Source organism: Rhynchophorus ferrugineus, unplaced genomic scaffold, assembly GCF_030347505.1.
Source record: "Rhynchophorus ferrugineus isolate W39M unplaced genomic scaffold, kcgeb_rfMv2 rfM7, whole genome shotgun sequence".
Classification (NCBI taxonomy): Eukaryota; Metazoa; Arthropoda; class Insecta; order Coleoptera; family Curculionidae; genus Rhynchophorus; species Rhynchophorus ferrugineus.
In genome coordinates, this window is record NW_027472586.1 from 15,726,639 (window position 1) to 15,746,866 (window position 20,228).

The following is a 20,228-nucleotide window of genomic DNA, read 5'->3' on the forward strand; positions in this document are numbered from 1 at the left end:
TTGGTATTTGTGATTACTTTGATTAAAAATACCGAAGTCAATAAATAGTCAGTCAAAAACAGCTTAGGTCTTTAATTAATTCGAACAGGAACGAAATTATACGGGCCTCTTATGCCAACCAGCAAAATGCGTTAAAGAGGTAAGTATTGATACTATTAAATATTAGGTTGCTGGTGGTTTTATTGAAAATGTTTTATTGCATTGCAGCTATACTGAATATTATTAATAAAATCTATCAAAAGAAAAAGAAAAACAACGTAACATAATATAGAATTCACCACAAAGAAAGTATCTACATACCTTGATGTTAGTCTTATATCATATTAAATTTATGAAATGTATAAAAACAGTTTTTAATATAAATATTATTTGATACAATTATTTCGGGGATTATAATTAGCTTAGAAAAGGATCCATAGAAAACTTGGGAGGGATATGCAGCTCTTTGTGTGATATAAGTCATCCCTTCATATACTGTTAGGAAACAGGATTTAAATAGAGTGTAGATAACCCATGAAGAGGAACTAACGGAACTAATGGATATTGCTTTTAAAAGAGTACAATATAAGTTCGTATAAAGTTGCTAGAAAAATATAAAGTTATAGTAACATTGGACTAGGTTTTGTTAATCGTAATTTAATATACGTCCAAGAGCCATGAAGAAATGAAAGTTTTTGCTTTCGTTTGAAAGTCAGATTTTAAAATTATGACTGAAAAAAACTTTTTGGATGTGGGATTATGAACTTGATTGAAACATTTAAAGATGAGTATGTAATTAATATAGGATAACTATAGAAAATATTATAAAGAAATATTTATGTGCATAGATATGTATGTAATTGCTATGAATATACATGACCATTTGGTTAAAATGATTGAGGAGAGGATTGAGAGAATACTAACTGTTTTGCAGATATGGCAAATGCAATAGGAAGAGTGCAGTGATTAAATCTAATTTTATCAATAAAGATGTATACAGGTAGTAATAAAACAAACTAAGAATGATTTGACAAGGAAACACAGCAACGAAGGAAACAAGAACTAAACATTAAAAGGAAAATAGGCTATCTAATCAAGTTAAAATACATTACTTGGATATACAATTGCTAATCAGGTAGCTTAGGCCTGCAGGGGTACCATAGGTGGTTTGGAAAAGAGTTCAATGTGAATATAATAAAACAACTCTAACCTACAAATTATTATGTCTTCTTAAATTAAAATGTCTAAGTAGAGGAAATATATCTATATCGCGACATCACTACGGAACCAAACATAGACTTAAAACTGTTTTCAGCCTTTACATAAAAAAGTATACCAAAATAAGCTAATAGTATTTATTAATAATTACTGACAATGAAAAATAAATCACGTACTGCAACAACATGGAATATAGTGGAAAAGGAGGTAGAAAAGGAATGTAGGAAAGGAGGAAGTTCTTTAGTGGGTTTAGAAAGAAAAAGTTCATCAGTTGATGCAGCACCAGAATTGACCAGTAAAAAAGGCGAAAGTCTTCCATCCAACAAAGATTAAAAGAGATTGACTGTGAGGTATTGATGCTTCTACTTTATACTCCCGACCTTGACGAAGAAAAGTGGCACAAAGTCATCATTAAAAACGGTGCATATACCATTGAATAGTGTTGTAATATTATAGTAATACATTCGCATTAAAAAAGAAGACAGCATTATTTTTCCTCGACTCATTGTTAACAGGTCAATTAAAAAGTCTCCGGCCTGAGACATAGATGGCGCTATTATAACTAAATTCATACGTTTTTTAGTTTGCCTTAATCCTCAAAAGTTACGTGTATAAATTCAAAAGCTGTCAAATCATTAGTTTGTGAATTATAGCCTTTTGAGTGAGGCAACTTTTGTTATTGTGCTGATATGCTGATATAATATTCCTTTTGAAGGGAAAAAATACAGTTGAAGCAAAAACTTGGCTTGATACCGAGTTTCCGAACACTGTCCCAGGAAAATCAACCATCAAGTATTGGTATGCTTAAGTTTAGACGTGGCGAAATGAGCACCGAAGGCAATAAACACAATGGACGCCCAAAAGAGGTTACCAACAAAAACATTAAGAAAATCCACAAAATAATTTTAAATGATCATACATTGAAACTGAAGACACTCTAAAGATATCAACTGAACGTATACATCATATCATTCACGAATATTTGGACCTTATGAGAAAGTGGGTGGCGCGAGAGCTCACTTTTGACCAAAAACAATGACGATTTGATGATTCGGATCAGTGTTTGAAGATAATCAAGCGAAATAAACCTGAGTTTTTGCCTTGATATGTGACAACGGATGAAACATGACTTCATTATTTTACTCTGAAGTCCAACTGACATTCATCCGAGTAGACTGCACACGATGAACCCGCTCCAAAGCGTGGGAAAACGCAACCGTCGGCTGGCAAGTGTATGGCGTCTTTATTTTGTTATGCGCATGAAATAATTTTCATTGACTACCTTGAGAAAGGAAGGATCATCAACAGCGACTATTACTTAACGTTATTGGACCGTTTGAAGTACGAAAACGCTGAAAAATGGCCGCATTTGAAGAAAAATAATATACTGCTTCACCAAGACAATGCACCGTGTCACAAGTCAGCGAAAACGATGGCAAAAATCCATGAATTGGGCTTCGAATTGCTTCCTCATTCACCGTACTGTCCAGATCTGGCCCCTAGTGGCTATTTCCTGTTCTCAGATCTCAAAAGATTGCTCGATGGGAAGACATTTTCGCCGAATGAAGAGGTGATCGCCAAAACTAAGGCCTATTTCGAAGCAAATGACAAATCGTACTACAAAAATGGTATCGAAATGTTGGAGGGTGTCTATAATCAGTGTATCACCCTTGAAGGGAATTATGTTTAATAAAAAATATTAATTTTGCCAAAAAAATGTGTTTTATTGCGGTAAGCCGGGGACTTTTCAACTGTTTAAAACCTACTATTTCAGTTAAAAAAGTTTAAAGTGTAAAACTGTAGTCTGGAATTTCTTATAATTCTTTATTACTACTGTCCTATTTCTTTCAAATCAAATAGGATCATAGATATACAATAAGAACAACTACGCGAAATCTTCCTATTGTCTACAACTCTCTAGCCACATAAATTTACAAAAATATTGTAAAATTAGTATATTTACTGCCTGTTTTTTCACCCCGATCTAAGAAACGACATCAATTGAATACAAATCAGGTGATACCTTAACGCTTTACGTCCTGAATAACAAAGAGCAACAATAACACTATCGGTATGCGGTAAAAGGAAGGTAGACTTTTTTCCTCTTGATCCCCCAAAACCATCCAGACTGAACGGTTCTTTTTTTTTGTTACGGAGAAGATGATTAAGCAGGAAGTAAAACTAATTAGCTGAACGTAAAAAGTTAAATTGGGAAGCGACGTGCATGGAAATAAACTGTTATTACTTTATAAGATAATAACGTTTTATATTGGACATAAGATTAATGGAAAAGATAATAATAAAAGCGAAATGTGCTCAAAAAGTTCAGTAAATATTTTGTAATTCACCTTATATTAAAGTTACTTTCGCACAGAATAATATAATTTATTTTAGATCTGAAGAAGTGGAAGGTCAAGCGAAAGAAACACAATTCAAGGGAATGTTTTTAGCTGAAAGGGCTGCTAGATGTGATCAAATTCTAGTGAAAACTTGCGGTAAACATACTCCATAGAAATAAGTCAACAATTATTTGTTTCTACATACAAGAAGTGGTGGTTTCGATATAGTTTCAATTGAATAAATATATTTTCAAGCATTGCACTACTGAAGGGCTTTGCTGAGTGAAAAGGCTTGACAACATATTGAAAAATCTACAAGAACAAAGCCCAAAACTTGTGCTTCTATGAAAATATTTAGAAGATGACAGGAAAATGTCGGAAGAGAAAAATTACTCAAAATCAATTCACAGTTCGTCTAAAGTTTTCATCATTTTATTAACATAGGGAGATAAGAAAACTTCAAAATTAGGATATCAGTTGAAAATAAGAATCTCATTGAGTTTTCCAATAATCTACCAAGAAGGTTCAACTTTAAATCCGAAAATTCGGGAAGGAAAATGAACAATTTTGCTGCTGCCGTTTCCTTAAATACTCGTCACCATTATTACTACACAACTCTCGATGGAAATGCATTTTTCTTTTTGGAAGTAAAAAAACAAAATATAACAAAAATGGCCTACTAGAAATTCTATTTTCAAGACACTGTAACATTTGACTGACTAACTTTTATCTACAATGCTTTATGAACTGTTACCTTTTAGGTGCACAATAGATTAAGTGAATATTAAATATTACTACAGATAGGCGACATTAAAGCCATTTATTAGGAAAGAGTGGAAAACCTAAATAACTTTTGCACGAATTGTGGAGAAACCCCAATCAACTGCCCGTCTAGGAACTTACCTTCAACACTGATACTTTTTGGAAGACCTAAATAAAAATGTTGCAGTGTCTTATTTAGTGTATATCTGTAGGCTTCTAACTATGGAACTGTGCTAAGAAACCAATTATAATTTGACTCAGACATTAAGAATCCAGAGTACACCCTAACTGTATTTTGGATGTTCTTTGGAATATCGAGCATAAATTCAAATTATATTATTGACAGGTATTTTACATTCAGTTTCAGTTCGTTTCAAATTCTTTATTTTTGTGCTTCAATTTTTCATATTTTATTATGTATAACGAAGCTAAAGGCATATATAATGAAATTCTTCGATGCTTGGCTTTTGCAAGCATACCATTTGAGTTTTCGATAAAATTTTTGTTAATTACCTCAAACAAAAGTATTAAAATAGAAGTTCAGTACAAAGTTTTGAAAATATGGTGTTGCTGATACAAAATGTCTAATACTTTTAATAATTAGGCTTTATTTAATTATTAATGAAGTGTAGTTATAATTATCATAGTTATCCAGTCTCCGTATCTTCTTCGTACTTTCCTCCCTGTCATATATCTTTCCCTTTGCTATTGAGAACATTCAACTAACTACTAAAACTAATGAAGGTAATTTAACATCGTCATGAAAATAAATTGTTCAGGCCACAAAGTAAATGACCAAAAAATACAGATACAAATTGGAACAGGTTAATGCTAATTCCACTATTATCGCACTAATACGTGATATAATTTGGGATAAAATATATAGCGTTTGTTGAAAAGAGTTGTTTTTTACAAAGTACTATATTTTTTTATTAAATGGAATAATATCGTTAGAATTATCGCATGTATTTATAGTTATTTAGAGTATATAAAATGTGTCCTAAATTTTAGGATACATTTTGGTAGGATATATATGGTAGGAATAATGATTTACCAACTATGTACAGAGTAATTCGAAAATTTAAGAACGCTGGATCTATATGTACACTAAAAATACTAGCTGTATAATAGCAAGGCGTTCAGAAAAATTTTGCAACTCACTCAATTGGGAATCTGTCTTCATGCTTACAAACTACAAATGACACACGAAATAAGGCGTAATAACAGTAACTTTATCATATAGATCCCGATTATTTAGAATAAAGTCATCTAAAGTGATGAAATTAAGTTTATTTTCATTTAATGGCGTTGCTAAACGTAGAAACTGCTACAAAATTACTATTTCATACATAACACCAATTCGATTCAGTAAAAAATATTCAGATAACCCGTATGTTAAATGTATAAAATAACAATCTAGTTAAATACGTACTTGAAATGCGAAGAGAAGACTTGTTTTGTGTTAGAGGTGATTTTTTCCAATATCAAGACATCTTTTCCATGTTCCTTCAGGCGGACTGTGTTCGCCTCCACATCTCTTAAAATCCTGTTGAAATTTTCTTTATCGACCCGAAGGAAGTGACAGTTGTTTTCTCGCAGGACGATTGTTGCAGCTCTGAAATAATAAGAATAAATTTACCGTACAGGCATATGATAAGATTTAAAATATAACTATAATATAATATATAATAAAAGTTAACTTATAAAATTTTAAATAGGTTATCCGTTTCAAAAGCGTAATAATTATTGACTGCAATTTCACAATGTATTTGGAATATGGCTTTACTTAATGAGTATTAATTTAATTACTTTTTCTCCGCGATGCTTCAATAAGTTAGCCATAGTGAAACGGATATTTCGAAGGGCGGGAAATGGAAGAACGAATTTATAGTTGTAAACAACGATTTTATTTTTGAATATAATAGTTGTAGTTTTGCCACTGTGTTCAATGACTTGTGACACGGTGTGTTGTCTTGCCGAAATATTTTTTTTTTCTTTACAATTTCGGCCTTCAAAAGCTCCAATAGCGCAATATAATATTCACTCTTGATGGTATTTCCCTTCTTAAGATAGTCGATGAATATTACTCCACGCACATCACAAAATATCGAGCCCATAACCTTTCCACCCGGTTGTTGTGCTTTCGGGCGCTTTGGACGAGGTTCACTAGTTGCTTTTCACTCAGATGACGATCGTTTTATCCACTGTCACATACCGATGCAAAAATTCCGGTTGGTTACGTTTAAATATGGCCAAATACCCAGAAACATCTACACGTTTTGAATAGTAAGCGAAAACGGAACTTTTTCATAGTCAAATGCTCTTAAAATATAAAACCATCACGTTCTTTTCATATCTTTACGATGATAGCTAACTCACGCAACTTCATTTTTCGATCATTCAAGACGATTTCGTGGATTTTTTAAATGTTTTCTGGTGTTACCAACTCATTTAGAGGTCCACTGCGTTCTGCATCATCGGTTTCTCTACGACCACGTTTGAACTGAGCAAACCAGCTTTTTATTGTTGTTTCTGATGAAGCGGTGTCCTTATCACACTTTTCAAGCCATTGCTCCGCTGGAATGTTTTTTCTCATCAAGAAGCAGTGTAAAATTAAAAGACGAAATTGTTTTTGATCTATTATATTAAAAATAACAAAAGTAGTGTTACTCTTACCACAATAACTCACAAACTTATGCGTATAATATTATGCAAATTTAAGAGCTTTCTTTTGAAGGTTAGTATTAGCTCAAAAAACGGTGGGTGAACGCAATAAAACTAGCCCCATTTATATGGTAGTCCCAAATTCAGCACGCTATCTGCAAATGTAAGGTGTTGGGTCGATTACTCTGACTTTATGGAGCATATGAGTGGTACGTTTCTGCAAGTACGTCTGTGAGAGATAACAATGCCCCATGGCTTATGAGGAACGTGAACTCGTATCACGTCAGGCATCCCATTCAAGGAAAGCCTAAACGTATTCGTGAGGCTCACGAATACGTTTAGTCTGAGGTTTTTCCATGGCACCTTACAAAATTCGAATCAGCTGATTAAGGCCCTACCCTCTCATCATTCACGGCAGGTAACTAAAATATACTCATCCCAGTCGTAACCTAGAGTTTGTGTCAACCGCAAAATTAAAATTTTCCTAAACCGAAGAGATATCAGTAAAAGACCATTTGGTACTAGCTTCAGAACCTGATTAAAAAAAGAAGCCTAAGATTGTAACTACCCACCTCCTATAGAATTGCAGCTGTGTTAAAAGCAAATAGTAGCTCAACACTTTATTAAAAATAAATATTTGTCTATCCCCTGTATATTTGGTTAGTGTTTCAAATTTGTATGAATAAACTCGCTTTCAAAATCATGAAGTTATTTTTGCCCCAGACCAACATTACAATTTGGTTCGCTCTATTAGACATAAATAATAATTCATAGAGTTATATTTTAAAAGCTAATTAAATGTTCGCATGCCATTATCAGCAAGAAACTAATTTTCCATGTGTAACCGTACGCTTAACAAATGCAGGGCCCACGTCAACCGACTCACCGCGAAATGTAACGGAGACAACTTTGTTGTTTGTCCGTTTAACGGGAATTTTACGTGTTATTTTACGCCATTGAAAAGATAAATCGAATTCAGAACTTGTTGGAGTTACACCAGAAATTAATTAAAAACGTCTAACCGGTTTTGCACTTCATGTCTGTGAATTCTGAACAACTTTGTCGACATCTGCCTCTCCCTTTATATCTATTTTCCTCTTTCAATAAATCAAATACGATAATGCCAAGGAGATAATGCCTATTAATTTGTAATAAATAAGTTTACAGGATAATGTATTTATCAACGGTCTGTAACGACCTTGAGGCATGTCGAATTTTACATCGTGGAATAACGGTCAACAAAGTACCCAGATATATAATCTCAGATGTTGAACTCGGGCGGGGTGCCAGCAGCTCCAACTGGAATACGATAACGAATAGATGGCAACCCCGAGTCGTTTATCTGGGAGATCACTGAAGGGTACTTTGTACCATTCAGTAACCGGCCAGCGTTGAGTTCAGACGTGCCACCATCTACTGCCCATGCCTCGTCACTAGGTAACAGCGCTGTAAGCCCACTGTTTCATTTCGCTTTACCCTAAACCCTAAAGTGTTGACCCCGATGTGATCAAAGTGCCTAACAGGTAAACCAGCTCAACATAAGCCACTTGACAAGTGCATGGAAGGATAGTACGAAGAATGGAACCAACCAACACCACATGGTCGACGTTATCCCACGAGACTAGCCTGATGGACGAAAACCACAGAAGCCCATCATGCACAACATCAACACATGAACACCCTTGCATCACGAAACGGGACACGTAAGGCACCACACTTATAGGTACCCTCAAACAAATCGGAACGCCCCAAGACGAACGACGTCCTGCTATAACTTGGATGGCAGCTGATCCCGTAAAACTCGTTAGTCGATCCCCGTTAGTTCTGGCATCAGATAATTTTAGTCTCGTATTTTTGAAATAGTTTTTGAGCCATTTTTTTTTTCGGGGCTGTTTGCTGCATCCTCCACCCAGAAATTCCATTTAACAAGAGAAATATGTGAGGAATTCGTTCACCTTTCATTGAATAGACATGTCCAAATGTGCATTGACTGGCACATCTTAAATGAATGATTTCATTTCGAATACCATCTCGGATAGAAACATATAGAAATCACATTTGAACGACCTCAACCTTACAGATAATAGACTGTAACAGTGTCCAAGCCATAAATACTTGATTGACAAGCTAAGCGTTAGAAAAAGCGGATTTTAGTCTTGATTGTAATACTTCCTCTCTTCCACAAGGACGGTACTAACAGGACCCCAGTGTGCGTGTTGATTGGCCAGAACATTTCGTACGCATTTATTCTAAACTTATTTTTTATAACAGATTTCACAGCTACGCGTTGTTGTTTACAATATTTGTGGTTAGAAAGTAATTATTGAGGCAGAATAATTAATAATAGAAAAAATTAGATGTAGACTGTTGTAGTTACACTAATTTTATAGATAGCTATGAAACTCAGGGATATTTATGTTAAATAATATGAAAATTGAATTTGTTTGAAGATTATAGTAAAAATAAGAATTAAACCATATATTTGTATACTTTATACAACCAACTTTCTGATATTGCATATATTTCAAGGGACTAATAAAAAGTAGTTGTTTAAATTAAATGTTATGCATTTTTAGGAGAGTGTTAATATAAGATATAAGAGAGAAGTTATAAAATAAATAGATGACATAAAGTTTGAAACTTCATGATTTATTTTCTCTTCAGATTTATAAACTCCCCGAAGCAGAAATAATAAATTTTATTGCCATAAAAGGAATAAAACGAACACAAAATTAAGTAAGGCATATACATAAACAATATATAGAAAATACTTATTTTGACATAGAATTCTTTTAATACATTTTATATCGTTTTATCCTGATATCGTACTTCAAATTTGCAGGAATTCGGTAAAACTATATGGATTATACACTTATCTTCTCTGAGTTTTCTTATGCGCTATGATAATTATTCTATTTTGATAGTTATTTTTGGTCTTTCAATATCCAAAATAATTTCCCATAATTTCAAATCAATCAGATCATCTAATAAGTGTAGTAGTTTTCCGACTGTTACTCTAGTATTGCTTTTTAGGATACTGTTTGAGGACATTATTGCTATATTTGTGTTGATTCCACCGCTTTTTTGGAAACAATGAGCCCACATTTTTATTTTGTCCTCATCTTATAAGTAATACCTGCAAAACTAATATAACCGTAAAGTAACTGTTCATACAGTAGTAGTAACAGCACAAACTTGTATAATAATTTAAAAATTTCTCAGCACTTGTAATTTTGAAATCTACATTTTCATGTGCTGTATAAATTTGTTTGTCTGTTTCATTAATAATATTTCTCATTTCTTCTTTTATTTACGTTCTAATATCAAGATTTTTAATTTTCTTTCTCCCTTGAATGTTCTTTATGCTATGAATATGAGCCTTTTTTTACGAATCACTTATGATTCGGGACGGGACGGAATTAATACACCATTTATGGCCTTGGAACAAAAGAGAAACTTTATTTTGATCCCTGGTAATTTATACCCACTCGATACAAATCACAGCGCCCTCTACTAACTTTTCTTCCTCCTTTCTATACTGGCTCTTGTATCGAGACAAGTCATATATTCAACACTCCCCTTCAATTTAAATGTACTATATAACTTAACCTAACTAATATTGTAAACAAAGATTATAAAAGTACATTTAAATTGCTAGAACCAAACTATTACATTGTACATACAAATTTGTTCAAACTTAGAACAGTTCTATTTCTACATCGCGAGAATTTTAACTTTAATTAATAATTTAATCAAATGAATCTACACAATTATGTGATAAACACACGTAACAGTCAGTTTTCTACTTAAAAACAATTCTCTCTTTGAACAATCATAGAAATAGTCGCCACAACACTGTCCAATTTAATATCGATTTTATAATTTGTTCTTGAGATGCCAAACATACACATGTATTTCTCTTCGATTGAATTTCTTCCATGCCTCTGGGATGCTTTTATCAAATAGTATGAATCCATTAAAACTTCCTAGTTGATTACCATACCAGTCTTCATAACTTGCTCCTTCAAGTCCACTTCCGCCTTACATTAGTCCATGGCCTTCTGGTATCACTGAGGTATCATAACTAAATGGTCACCACTGCAGTCTTCTTAACTTGTTTGTTGGTACCTTGTTTAGTTCGTATACAGAATTAATTAATTAATAACGTCCTGTTTAATCTTTCCGATTTTCCATTACTTTGCGGTGAATGGGCTATTGCTATAATCTAAATGAATTCCCTTTTTCATACAATATAGCTTTACTCCATGCTGTCTTTCTAATTCATTAATGTATTTGAAATTCTCTTCAGCTTCATTTTCTGTCTTAAGGATTTTCACTCTGGTAAAATGGGACAAATCATCTAGTATTTTCTATCCTTTATAAATATCTTCCTCCATCTTCAGATATTGGATTTATTAACATGTAAATATATGAATAAATTAATTCTTCGATTGCACTTGTTCTTGTCTCCTTAAAGTAGAAAGGGCTCCTGGTTGCTTTAGCTTCTACGCTCATAGAACAAGGTTTATCCTTCTTCTTAAGTTCCAATCGTATTGATATTTATATCAAAAGTTCTAATATTTCTGCTAAGTAACTTTGTTCTCCCTCCTCACAAATTAAAAATTCTTCATTGGGTTCAATAGCTTTTCATTCTACCTGTAATTCTGTTCAACCACTTGTTCCTAGTTTCCAATAATTCTCTGGCCCTTGCAACTTACATATGGTTGATTTTCTAAACTCTTCTCCATTAATGTTTCTTTATCCTACCGATAGTTATGTTGGACCCCATGTTACTCGTTTTCACACTAGTTTCCCTGATCGTTGAAAATCATACATGTGGTTAATTTTCTAAACTGTTGATTACTTCATTACTAATTACTACATTGATTACAATGTTTCCTTCTATCCTACTGATAATTCTGTTGGATCCCATGTTACTAGTTTACTAGTCCTTCATTGATCCTTGAATATTATACACGTGATTGATTTTCTAAACTCTTATTTCCTCCATTACTATTTACTACATTAATTACAGTGTTTTCTTCCTTCTTACTGATAACTCAAGATCACTTTTTTCTAGTTTTCTGGTGTTCCTTCTGATGGTCATTGATCTTTGAGTGCTCTAGTGCTCCGAAATTAATTTCCGTCTGTTGCATACAGCCATCTTGTTACTTCCACGTTCCTTCGTGTATATATAATTATATATATACCGAACTAAAACTTTACCTAATCTACATTCCCCTGCACTCTCCGTCGTTACCCTACTACTTCTCATTTACACCGAGAACTCTCGGCCCTTAACCTTTTACGAATCACTTATGATTCGGGACGGGACGGAATTAATACACCATTTATGGCCTTGGAACAAAAGAGAAACTTTATTTTGATCCCTGGTAATTTATACCCACTCGATGCAAGTCACAGCGTCCTCTACTAACTTTTCTTCCTCCTTTTTATACTGGCTCTTGTATCGAGACAAGTCATATATTTAACACCTTTGTGGCTCGGTTCCCATAATTTTTATCTAGTCTAGACTTTATTTTAACTAAAACATAAGACTTTACTATCAAATAATATATAATTATATTACATTATCAAAATTTTGTAAAAATGAAATTAACCTAAACATTAATTTCTAACCACAACTCTTGTAAACAACAGATGCGTGGCTGTCAAACATGTCAAGCTAGTTTAAAATAAATGCGCATGAGCAATTCTGGCCAATCAATATGCACGCTGGGGTCCTTTTATTGTCGTCTTTGACACACCCAACAGCGAAAGCTCTTGCGTCTTGCCTCAAGTGGCTAACTTCAGCCATTCAGCTAGACACCACTTTCTACTCTTGATCACCAGTTCAATTAGTTTTATAGAACAATTACTAACAAAAAATGCACGGAGCGAGTTTTATGAAACTAAAAATATATTCAAAACAATCAAGAGGGTTAGAATTATAAAGAAAAAATGAATCAATTTTGTACATAATTTTAACGTCATACATGGATGAAAGTGTGACATTTTGCAAGGCTTTATGGCGAGGCCTATTATTAATTATGTAAAATAATATTGTTCTACTATTTAGCCCACAAAATATATGTTATTAATTTAACTAATTATTTTCACTATAATATAAAATACGAATTAATAAATTAATATATTAAAATTACATATGATACTTGTCCAAATATATTTTGATTTGAGTGATTTACGTTAGGTAAAAACTATGTAACTTCATAAATTAAATGAAATATGTGCTATTATAATAATGTATTGAATTAGGATTATTTGTCAATTCATTAACTTTTGGAAAAGCCAACATTCACAATATTTATTAGTAAATTTTATGAGATACAATAATTTACTGTTTGAAATATAATTTTATATCGTAATGATTCATATTAATTCAAAGAATACGAAGAGAAGGAATAAAAATATATTTGTATTTTTTAGAAGTTGAAGCTACATATTTTTGTATATATTTTTTTGGATCATCGTTTGAATATTGCTTGCTCTATTTTATAATTATATACATTTTTAAATGATAATCAGACCTATATAAAATATTTTTTCATTAAGAAAGTAAACTTTAATTTTATGTTAATTTAATGAATTTAATTATTGAATTAAATATCTGACGTCTTATAATATTTAATCTTTCTTAAGAAGGTGAATTAAAATTTCAAACAATGGGCCTCATTAATAATCACACATCAACATATTTGAATTCTACACTATAATATATTGCAGGCGCCATTTCATCACTATAGATGATATTTGATAGACAACAAATTGGTGAATTGAAACAAGAGTTTAATAATTTATCTCAGAACTTCGTGACATTTTTACTTCCTGGAATTGTTAAAATTTAGTACTGAAATTGAATTGATGTTTTTAGTTTTGACAAAATCAGATGGCTGCTGTTGCTGAGAACCATTCAGAACAGTAGAAGTTTATCGGTCTGTATTCTATTCGAACCTCAAAAAAAAACCGCTTCTAGAGCAAGGGAATCTAGACATGGGAATTCTAGGGAAGGGAAATTTTAGTATTCTCGGTGCTGATTTTATATCTAAGAAAAATGTGTGGTAATTGGCACATATTTTTTTAGAAGTGGCGAACTACGAAAGTTTAGAGATATTGAATTGTAAATTCTGCTGGATGAAATTCTGATTCATTTAAGGGGAATGGAATAAGAGTTCAGTCATACCAATAGTCATTTCTAAGCGTTTGCTCCAAATGAAAAATATTTTAAATAAGTATCAAAACTAAACGACTACTATTTGGGGAAAGTAATGGCATATAATGAAAAGTTTATTTAATATTAGAATCCTAAATGTAAATAAAATGGGCGTATCTTAGAAAACAACTTACGCTTACGCTGATAACGAAACCTAGAGAAGATTTGTTCATGTAGCCAGTGGGATATTACGGGAATGCTTTATTGAAATGTTCTGAAAATTGGTCACATGGTGACTCCGGATCGCTACAGCTAACAATTCTAAAAACTGTACATGAAACTTGACCATAAAAGGCTATTTACAGGGCAAGGAGTCAACCAAATGAAAGCAGTGATTGGTCTCACGTATTTAGTAAACGCTTTTGAACTCGGGATCTGAAGTTCTACCCCAAGCGGCACATCTTAGTGGATAAATATTTTAAAACAATGGACAATGGGCGACAATACATTTTGTATTCAGTCTTCTGTCAACATCTGAAAGATGGCGCAAGTTTATATTATGTTCATCGTTTAATTAAGTCTATTTTCTTACAATATATGAAGTGCATTTTATTTTATTTTATTTATTTCCATTACAATGTGTGTCCATATCTTTGACGTCTCCTGCTTTGTGAAATAAGTTTGTTGTTCCTTAATGCTTCTATTTTAATTTCCATATTATTGATATAATATATTTCATATATTCTTTTGATGTGTCCTGTCTCAAGTAAATTTTAATATATATAATGGTAAAGGTATGGAAGTCTTTAGCTTATAATTTATCCCTAGTTATAGTTGTTTTATATTTATAACTTTAATTGCTCTGGTGGCCTTATTTTCGTATTAGTACCATTCCGTATTGGTGTTATTTATTACTTCATTCAACAATCGGCCAGGCGATATTTTTTTCTTTCAGTTATTCGATTAATTAGTCCGTAATTGTTGAGGGATATAGGTTTCTGACCATAACTTTAATTGCTCTGGTGGCCTTATTTTCGTATTAGTACCATTCCGTATTGGTGTTATTTATTACTTCATTCAACAATCGGCCAGGCGATAGAATAACTTGGAAGAAAAACAAATATACTTTGTAGTTTTCCTAAATGTAAAAAGTCTTCGATAAAGCTTGGCACTAAGGCTTGATATTTAAATGAAATAAATCGCTGCCAAATTATAAATTTAATATCATATATCTGCAATAGAATCTTCAAGATTAAACTAGAAAAAGAATATTCTGAATTAAAAAAAAATATAAACAGGAATACCTGAAGGCAAGGTCCTAGGACCATCTATCCTGTATGTGTTTTATACCACTGGCATGCTAAAAGTCGAGAGAATTACCATAGCTACACTTGCGGATGTTGCAGCGTTGTTAGCAGTGGACAAAAACTATATCTATAAAGAGACTACAGGCTGCTAGATATGATCTAATAGACTGGACCAAATAATGGATAAAATTAAATGAGCTAAAATTTATTCCTATTAATTTTACCATCAACTGACTAAACTACCCACCAGTCTTGAAACTGAATGGTGCTATAGTACCATATGCAAATAGTGCTAAATATTTAGGCATGATACTAAATGAAAAAGAAAGTAGCTAAACTTAAAATTACAATGAAATATAAACAGCTATATTGGCTTCTTGTAAGCAAATCCAAAATACCAATTCAAAATAAGATACTGCTCTACAATTAGGTATTCAAACCAATATGGTTATAAGGTATAGAGCAATGGCGCTGTACTTGAGATAGTAATGTAAAAACAACTCAAGTATTCCAGAACTAGGTCTAGCATAACGGAGTGGACGCATATTAGTATGTATGCAATGAAGGTTTGTATCGTGACCTGGAAATTCCTACAGTCAAAGAAGAAATGAAAAGGTCGGCTGAGAACTACGAAGCCAGGCTATACCTTCCAGAGTCGCTTCAGCTACTGCAAGGACGACACTCTGTTCACAGACTAAAGAGGACTAAACCCAAGGAAGTTATATTCTGTCCTGACATCATGTTTAATAATAAATAAATTAAAGAAAATATATTTATTTAATTTAATTCTTAATACGAAGATGAAAACGTAAAGAGACTCCCTAAATAACATACTTTAGTTATTTATATCTATATATAATATAATATTTCTTCATCTTTCAGCTAAGTTTGTTCGAAATTCGTATACAAAACTCCCTAAAGAACAACTTAATAACGCCCTCAGATATAAGGGGTTTATCGTTGAGACAAATTGTTCTAAGAAAGAAACAAGTAGTAATCTGATTGCGAAACGCTCTGAGAATATAAACGGCACGATATTAAACTTCATGTAATCTTCGATGAATTTTTGTCGACAAAATCCAACGGGAGTTTTACAATACAAGAAAATAATATTAATCCTACCTTCTACACGTCTACTCCGATCTACTACAGGGGTAGTAAAGTTTTAAAGTAGTAGTTTTGTAAAGAAAATCGAACGGGTAAGAATATCTAGTTAAAACGTAACGGAAATGTCACTTTATAAAATGAAACAACAACGCAGTATGACAACATGAAAAAGATTGGGCCACAAGCAAAATAAGATTAACATTTACAATGACTTTGCTCGACATAGGTTCCCTTTCTTTTTAATAAGATTAAAATTATCAGATAAAACTTGAACTAACTTAATTCAAATGTTTATTTTATTTCTTTGTAAATAATGAAAAGTTAATATAAACATTTACAGGTAACAAATGCTCTTAACTTATTTTTGCTTTTTTTATGGTATTTTTTAATTGATTTAGTTAATTGTAGGTGGTTTTATTTAAGAATAAAATGAATTTAAAAAGAACTTAAAATTATTTAAGAATGAGAAGCTGAATTTTCTACATCAGAAAAAATAGGTCATAGTTTTATGCAAGCAGATAAAACAATATCTGGCAAATACAGTGGATCTTGTAAATGATTCCAGTTGTAAATGACTCAACATGACCTTGAGTACTAGGCTTTAGTACTGAGGCTAAGATCAATGAACATTATGGGGCATAGCATAGTATGGTATCATCTTGAAGTACAATTGGTTAAAAGAAAACACTATTTTTGAATCAGTTGTTAGTAAATGAAATATTTTTCAGTCTTTGTATTTCACCTACAAAAACTGCCCCTGGTTTGGATTGATATTAGTGAATATCGTGTAACGTCTTTGATACTTTATTTTTGATATTGTTCACTATAATCAAGAAGAAGAAGTAAGGATGACTAAATATTTCAGGAGTGGATAGCTTCTATTTCTTAATAATAGCACCAAATTGTTTAAATATAATTGATACAATCTATTCCATATTTTTCCACATATTATGACAATAACAACATCAATTTAGCATAATTTTGCCTTGGAAACCATAAAGAGTGTGATCCGAAGAGTGGGTATAAAGTAGTCTGAAAGAGTCTCAGTCTCAGTGTCAAATAATTAAATGTGCGCGATGTAGAGAAGTGCGTAAGCCAAAACGTTTACTACCATCCAACCTGACTAATAGACACATAAAATAGAATAACTTAATAGTAGAGAATAGTAATAAAATTAAGTACAATGCTATTTTATACGTTTGTAGAGGCGATCACTTATTGAAGCTTTCTTCTACATGTCATTGTATAACATAAATCTCATAAAATACTATTGCAATTGCAACAAAAATTATGGTATGCTAAGAGATTAATTAACCAAATATTAAACCGTCGAAGGATGAACAGAGTGCCTAATTTTGATCTAGTTTGTCATTTTTCTGATCACATTTTGTAGGTAAAATTAATGGTATTAATTTCTTCAGATATCTTGGTTTCGGTTAAGAAATAATGTGTTGATTTTATTTATGATTTGAGTAGTAGTAGATATCGAGATTATGTGAAAAATATTCAACAACTGACATGATGTAGCATGATCATGTGAAAACCTGAATTGATATGGCGTATCGTATATTAATTATTGCGAAGATAGCGTTGACTGAGATGGCAATGCCTCAAGTATTTTCGATTATATTGTACAGTCTTATGTTTTAAGAATATACAATATAATTTAGCTCTGGTTAGAGGAAATGTAGATCTTCAAGTAGCTGGGGTCAGTATTACAGTAGAAGAAAGCGGTAATTTTACCTACTATGCTCATTCCAGGCTGACGTGTTATGATGAATTCTCAATGTGTTATCTTTTTATCTATTATCTTCGACAACTATGCAATAATAATCATAAAAGGAGTGCTCTGTTATGAATATTTATACAATATCAAACATCTTCATAAGTTTAGCGGGATTGGAAGGCAGAGGTCTAAGCCAGACAATATGCATAGATGAAACAATAAATAAACCTTAGATCGAAAAGATAGGACTGTATATAAGATATAAGAATATAACAGGATAATTAAAATTGATCGTACAGAAAATCTCAAGCAGTTGGAATACGGTACTAAAGGAATTTCGAAAGATATTGAAGTCCAATTTTAAATTATTTAACAGATTAAACAGATTACTTCACTTGTTCGAAGTTCGACTTCGATATGTGTCGAAGAGCGAATAGAAAATATTTTCAATGTTATTGAAAATGTCAGAGTTTGTACCGAATAAATTTTGCATTTGCGGGAAATTTGCTTTTTTACTTAAATAATTTGAAGAAATAGGCCACTGAAGATCATCGAGGGCTGCGTGCAGCTTAGACAAACATGTTCCATCGATTTCGATACGTGAATGCTGATGTGGATGTTTTAAAAATAGTAATTTTGACACTGAAGTCAAGAAAAATATAAAAGTTACAATAAAATTTGACTAGGTTTTGTAAAGGTATTTTTAAAAGATCCCAGCAAATGCTTGGCAAAGGCTGTCAGTAGGCCTGGAAAAAGATATAGAGTACATCAGATGGCTGAATAATATGACCACAGAGTGTAACATCCCCCTCCCTATTTCTAACTCTTTTTTCAATGAAATCGAATTGTTATGGGATGTGGCAAAGAATTACTACAAAAGATATGAAGGTCGAGAAACATTTACCGACAAGAACTGTTTAGATATCTAGAAAGGATTGTCTACAGTAACACCTTTCGGTTTGTATCAATTCCATCAGATATACACAGAAGAAAAAATTGATGAATGGTGAAATTGTGAATTAGTGTTAGATTGAATATTAGCAACTTAGTTATTGACTTCAAGATTGGCTCAGAATGTGACAGTGATTGAACGAAACTTTCTGGATGAGGGATTATGACTGGACGCTGACAGTACCAAGACAGGGTGATGAGAGGGGAAACAACTAAAGGTGGGTACATAATTAATATAGGATTGTAATTGCTCAGAATTTATATGAGCATTTGGTTAAAATGTACGAGGAAAAAATGAATACTAACTATTTTACAGATAATGCTTAGAGAGAATGCAGTGATGAAATTATTAATAAATATACACAGGTAGTAACAGAATAAACTAAACAGGAATACTTTAATATAATGACAAATAAATATATCAGAATGATTCGACAAGAAAATACAATAACGAAGGAAAAAGTACTAAACATAAAAAGGTAAATATGTTCTCTAATGGAAATAAAATACATTCCTTGGATGTACAATTATTAATTAGGTAGATTAAGCCAGCGGTGTAGAAAAAATTTAAATCAATGTTCAATGCTAATATAATAAAATAACTCTAACCTACAAACTATTGTGACTGTTTAACTAGTTGTAGTTTAAGTCCTTCGATAATATATGGATTAGATATACTATAATGTTAAAATAATTTTTAATTTATAACATTTTTGTTTAATTATATTAAAATTTGGTTCTACATTAAAGTTAAACTAGACTAAAATGGCTAAAATATCAACGTTTATTGCAGCAACATCGCATAATTTTGGCGTCATAATTGAGATAACTTGAGTTCACTGCTACTTTGGATATAACATATGCTGGAAAAATATACTCAATGTCCCAAATCATAACATTACTGCAGGTCCAGTGATTAGTAACCAAGTGAATGACACCAAATATCATACCATTCGGTGAATATTTCTATATTTTGTATTAAACTAGCTGACTCGGCGAACTTT

At 32.2% G+C, this 20,228-nt stretch overlaps 1 protein-coding gene across 5 annotated transcripts in view; it reads right to left on the reverse strand.

Moving 5' to 3' along the window:
- Positions 1 to 20,228, reverse strand: part of Epac (Exchange protein directly activated by cAMP) — a 517,502-nt gene that overhangs the window by 94,591 nt on the left and 402,683 nt on the right. For all 5 annotated transcript variants that reach the window (XM_076410278.1, XM_076410279.1, XM_076410281.1 and 2 more), the window contains one exon: positions 5,731 to 5,913. In XM_076410278.1, the coding sequence (XP_076266393.1) occupies positions 5,731 to 5,913 (183 nt within the window). The remainder of the gene's footprint in view (positions 1 to 5,730; positions 5,914 to 20,228) is intronic.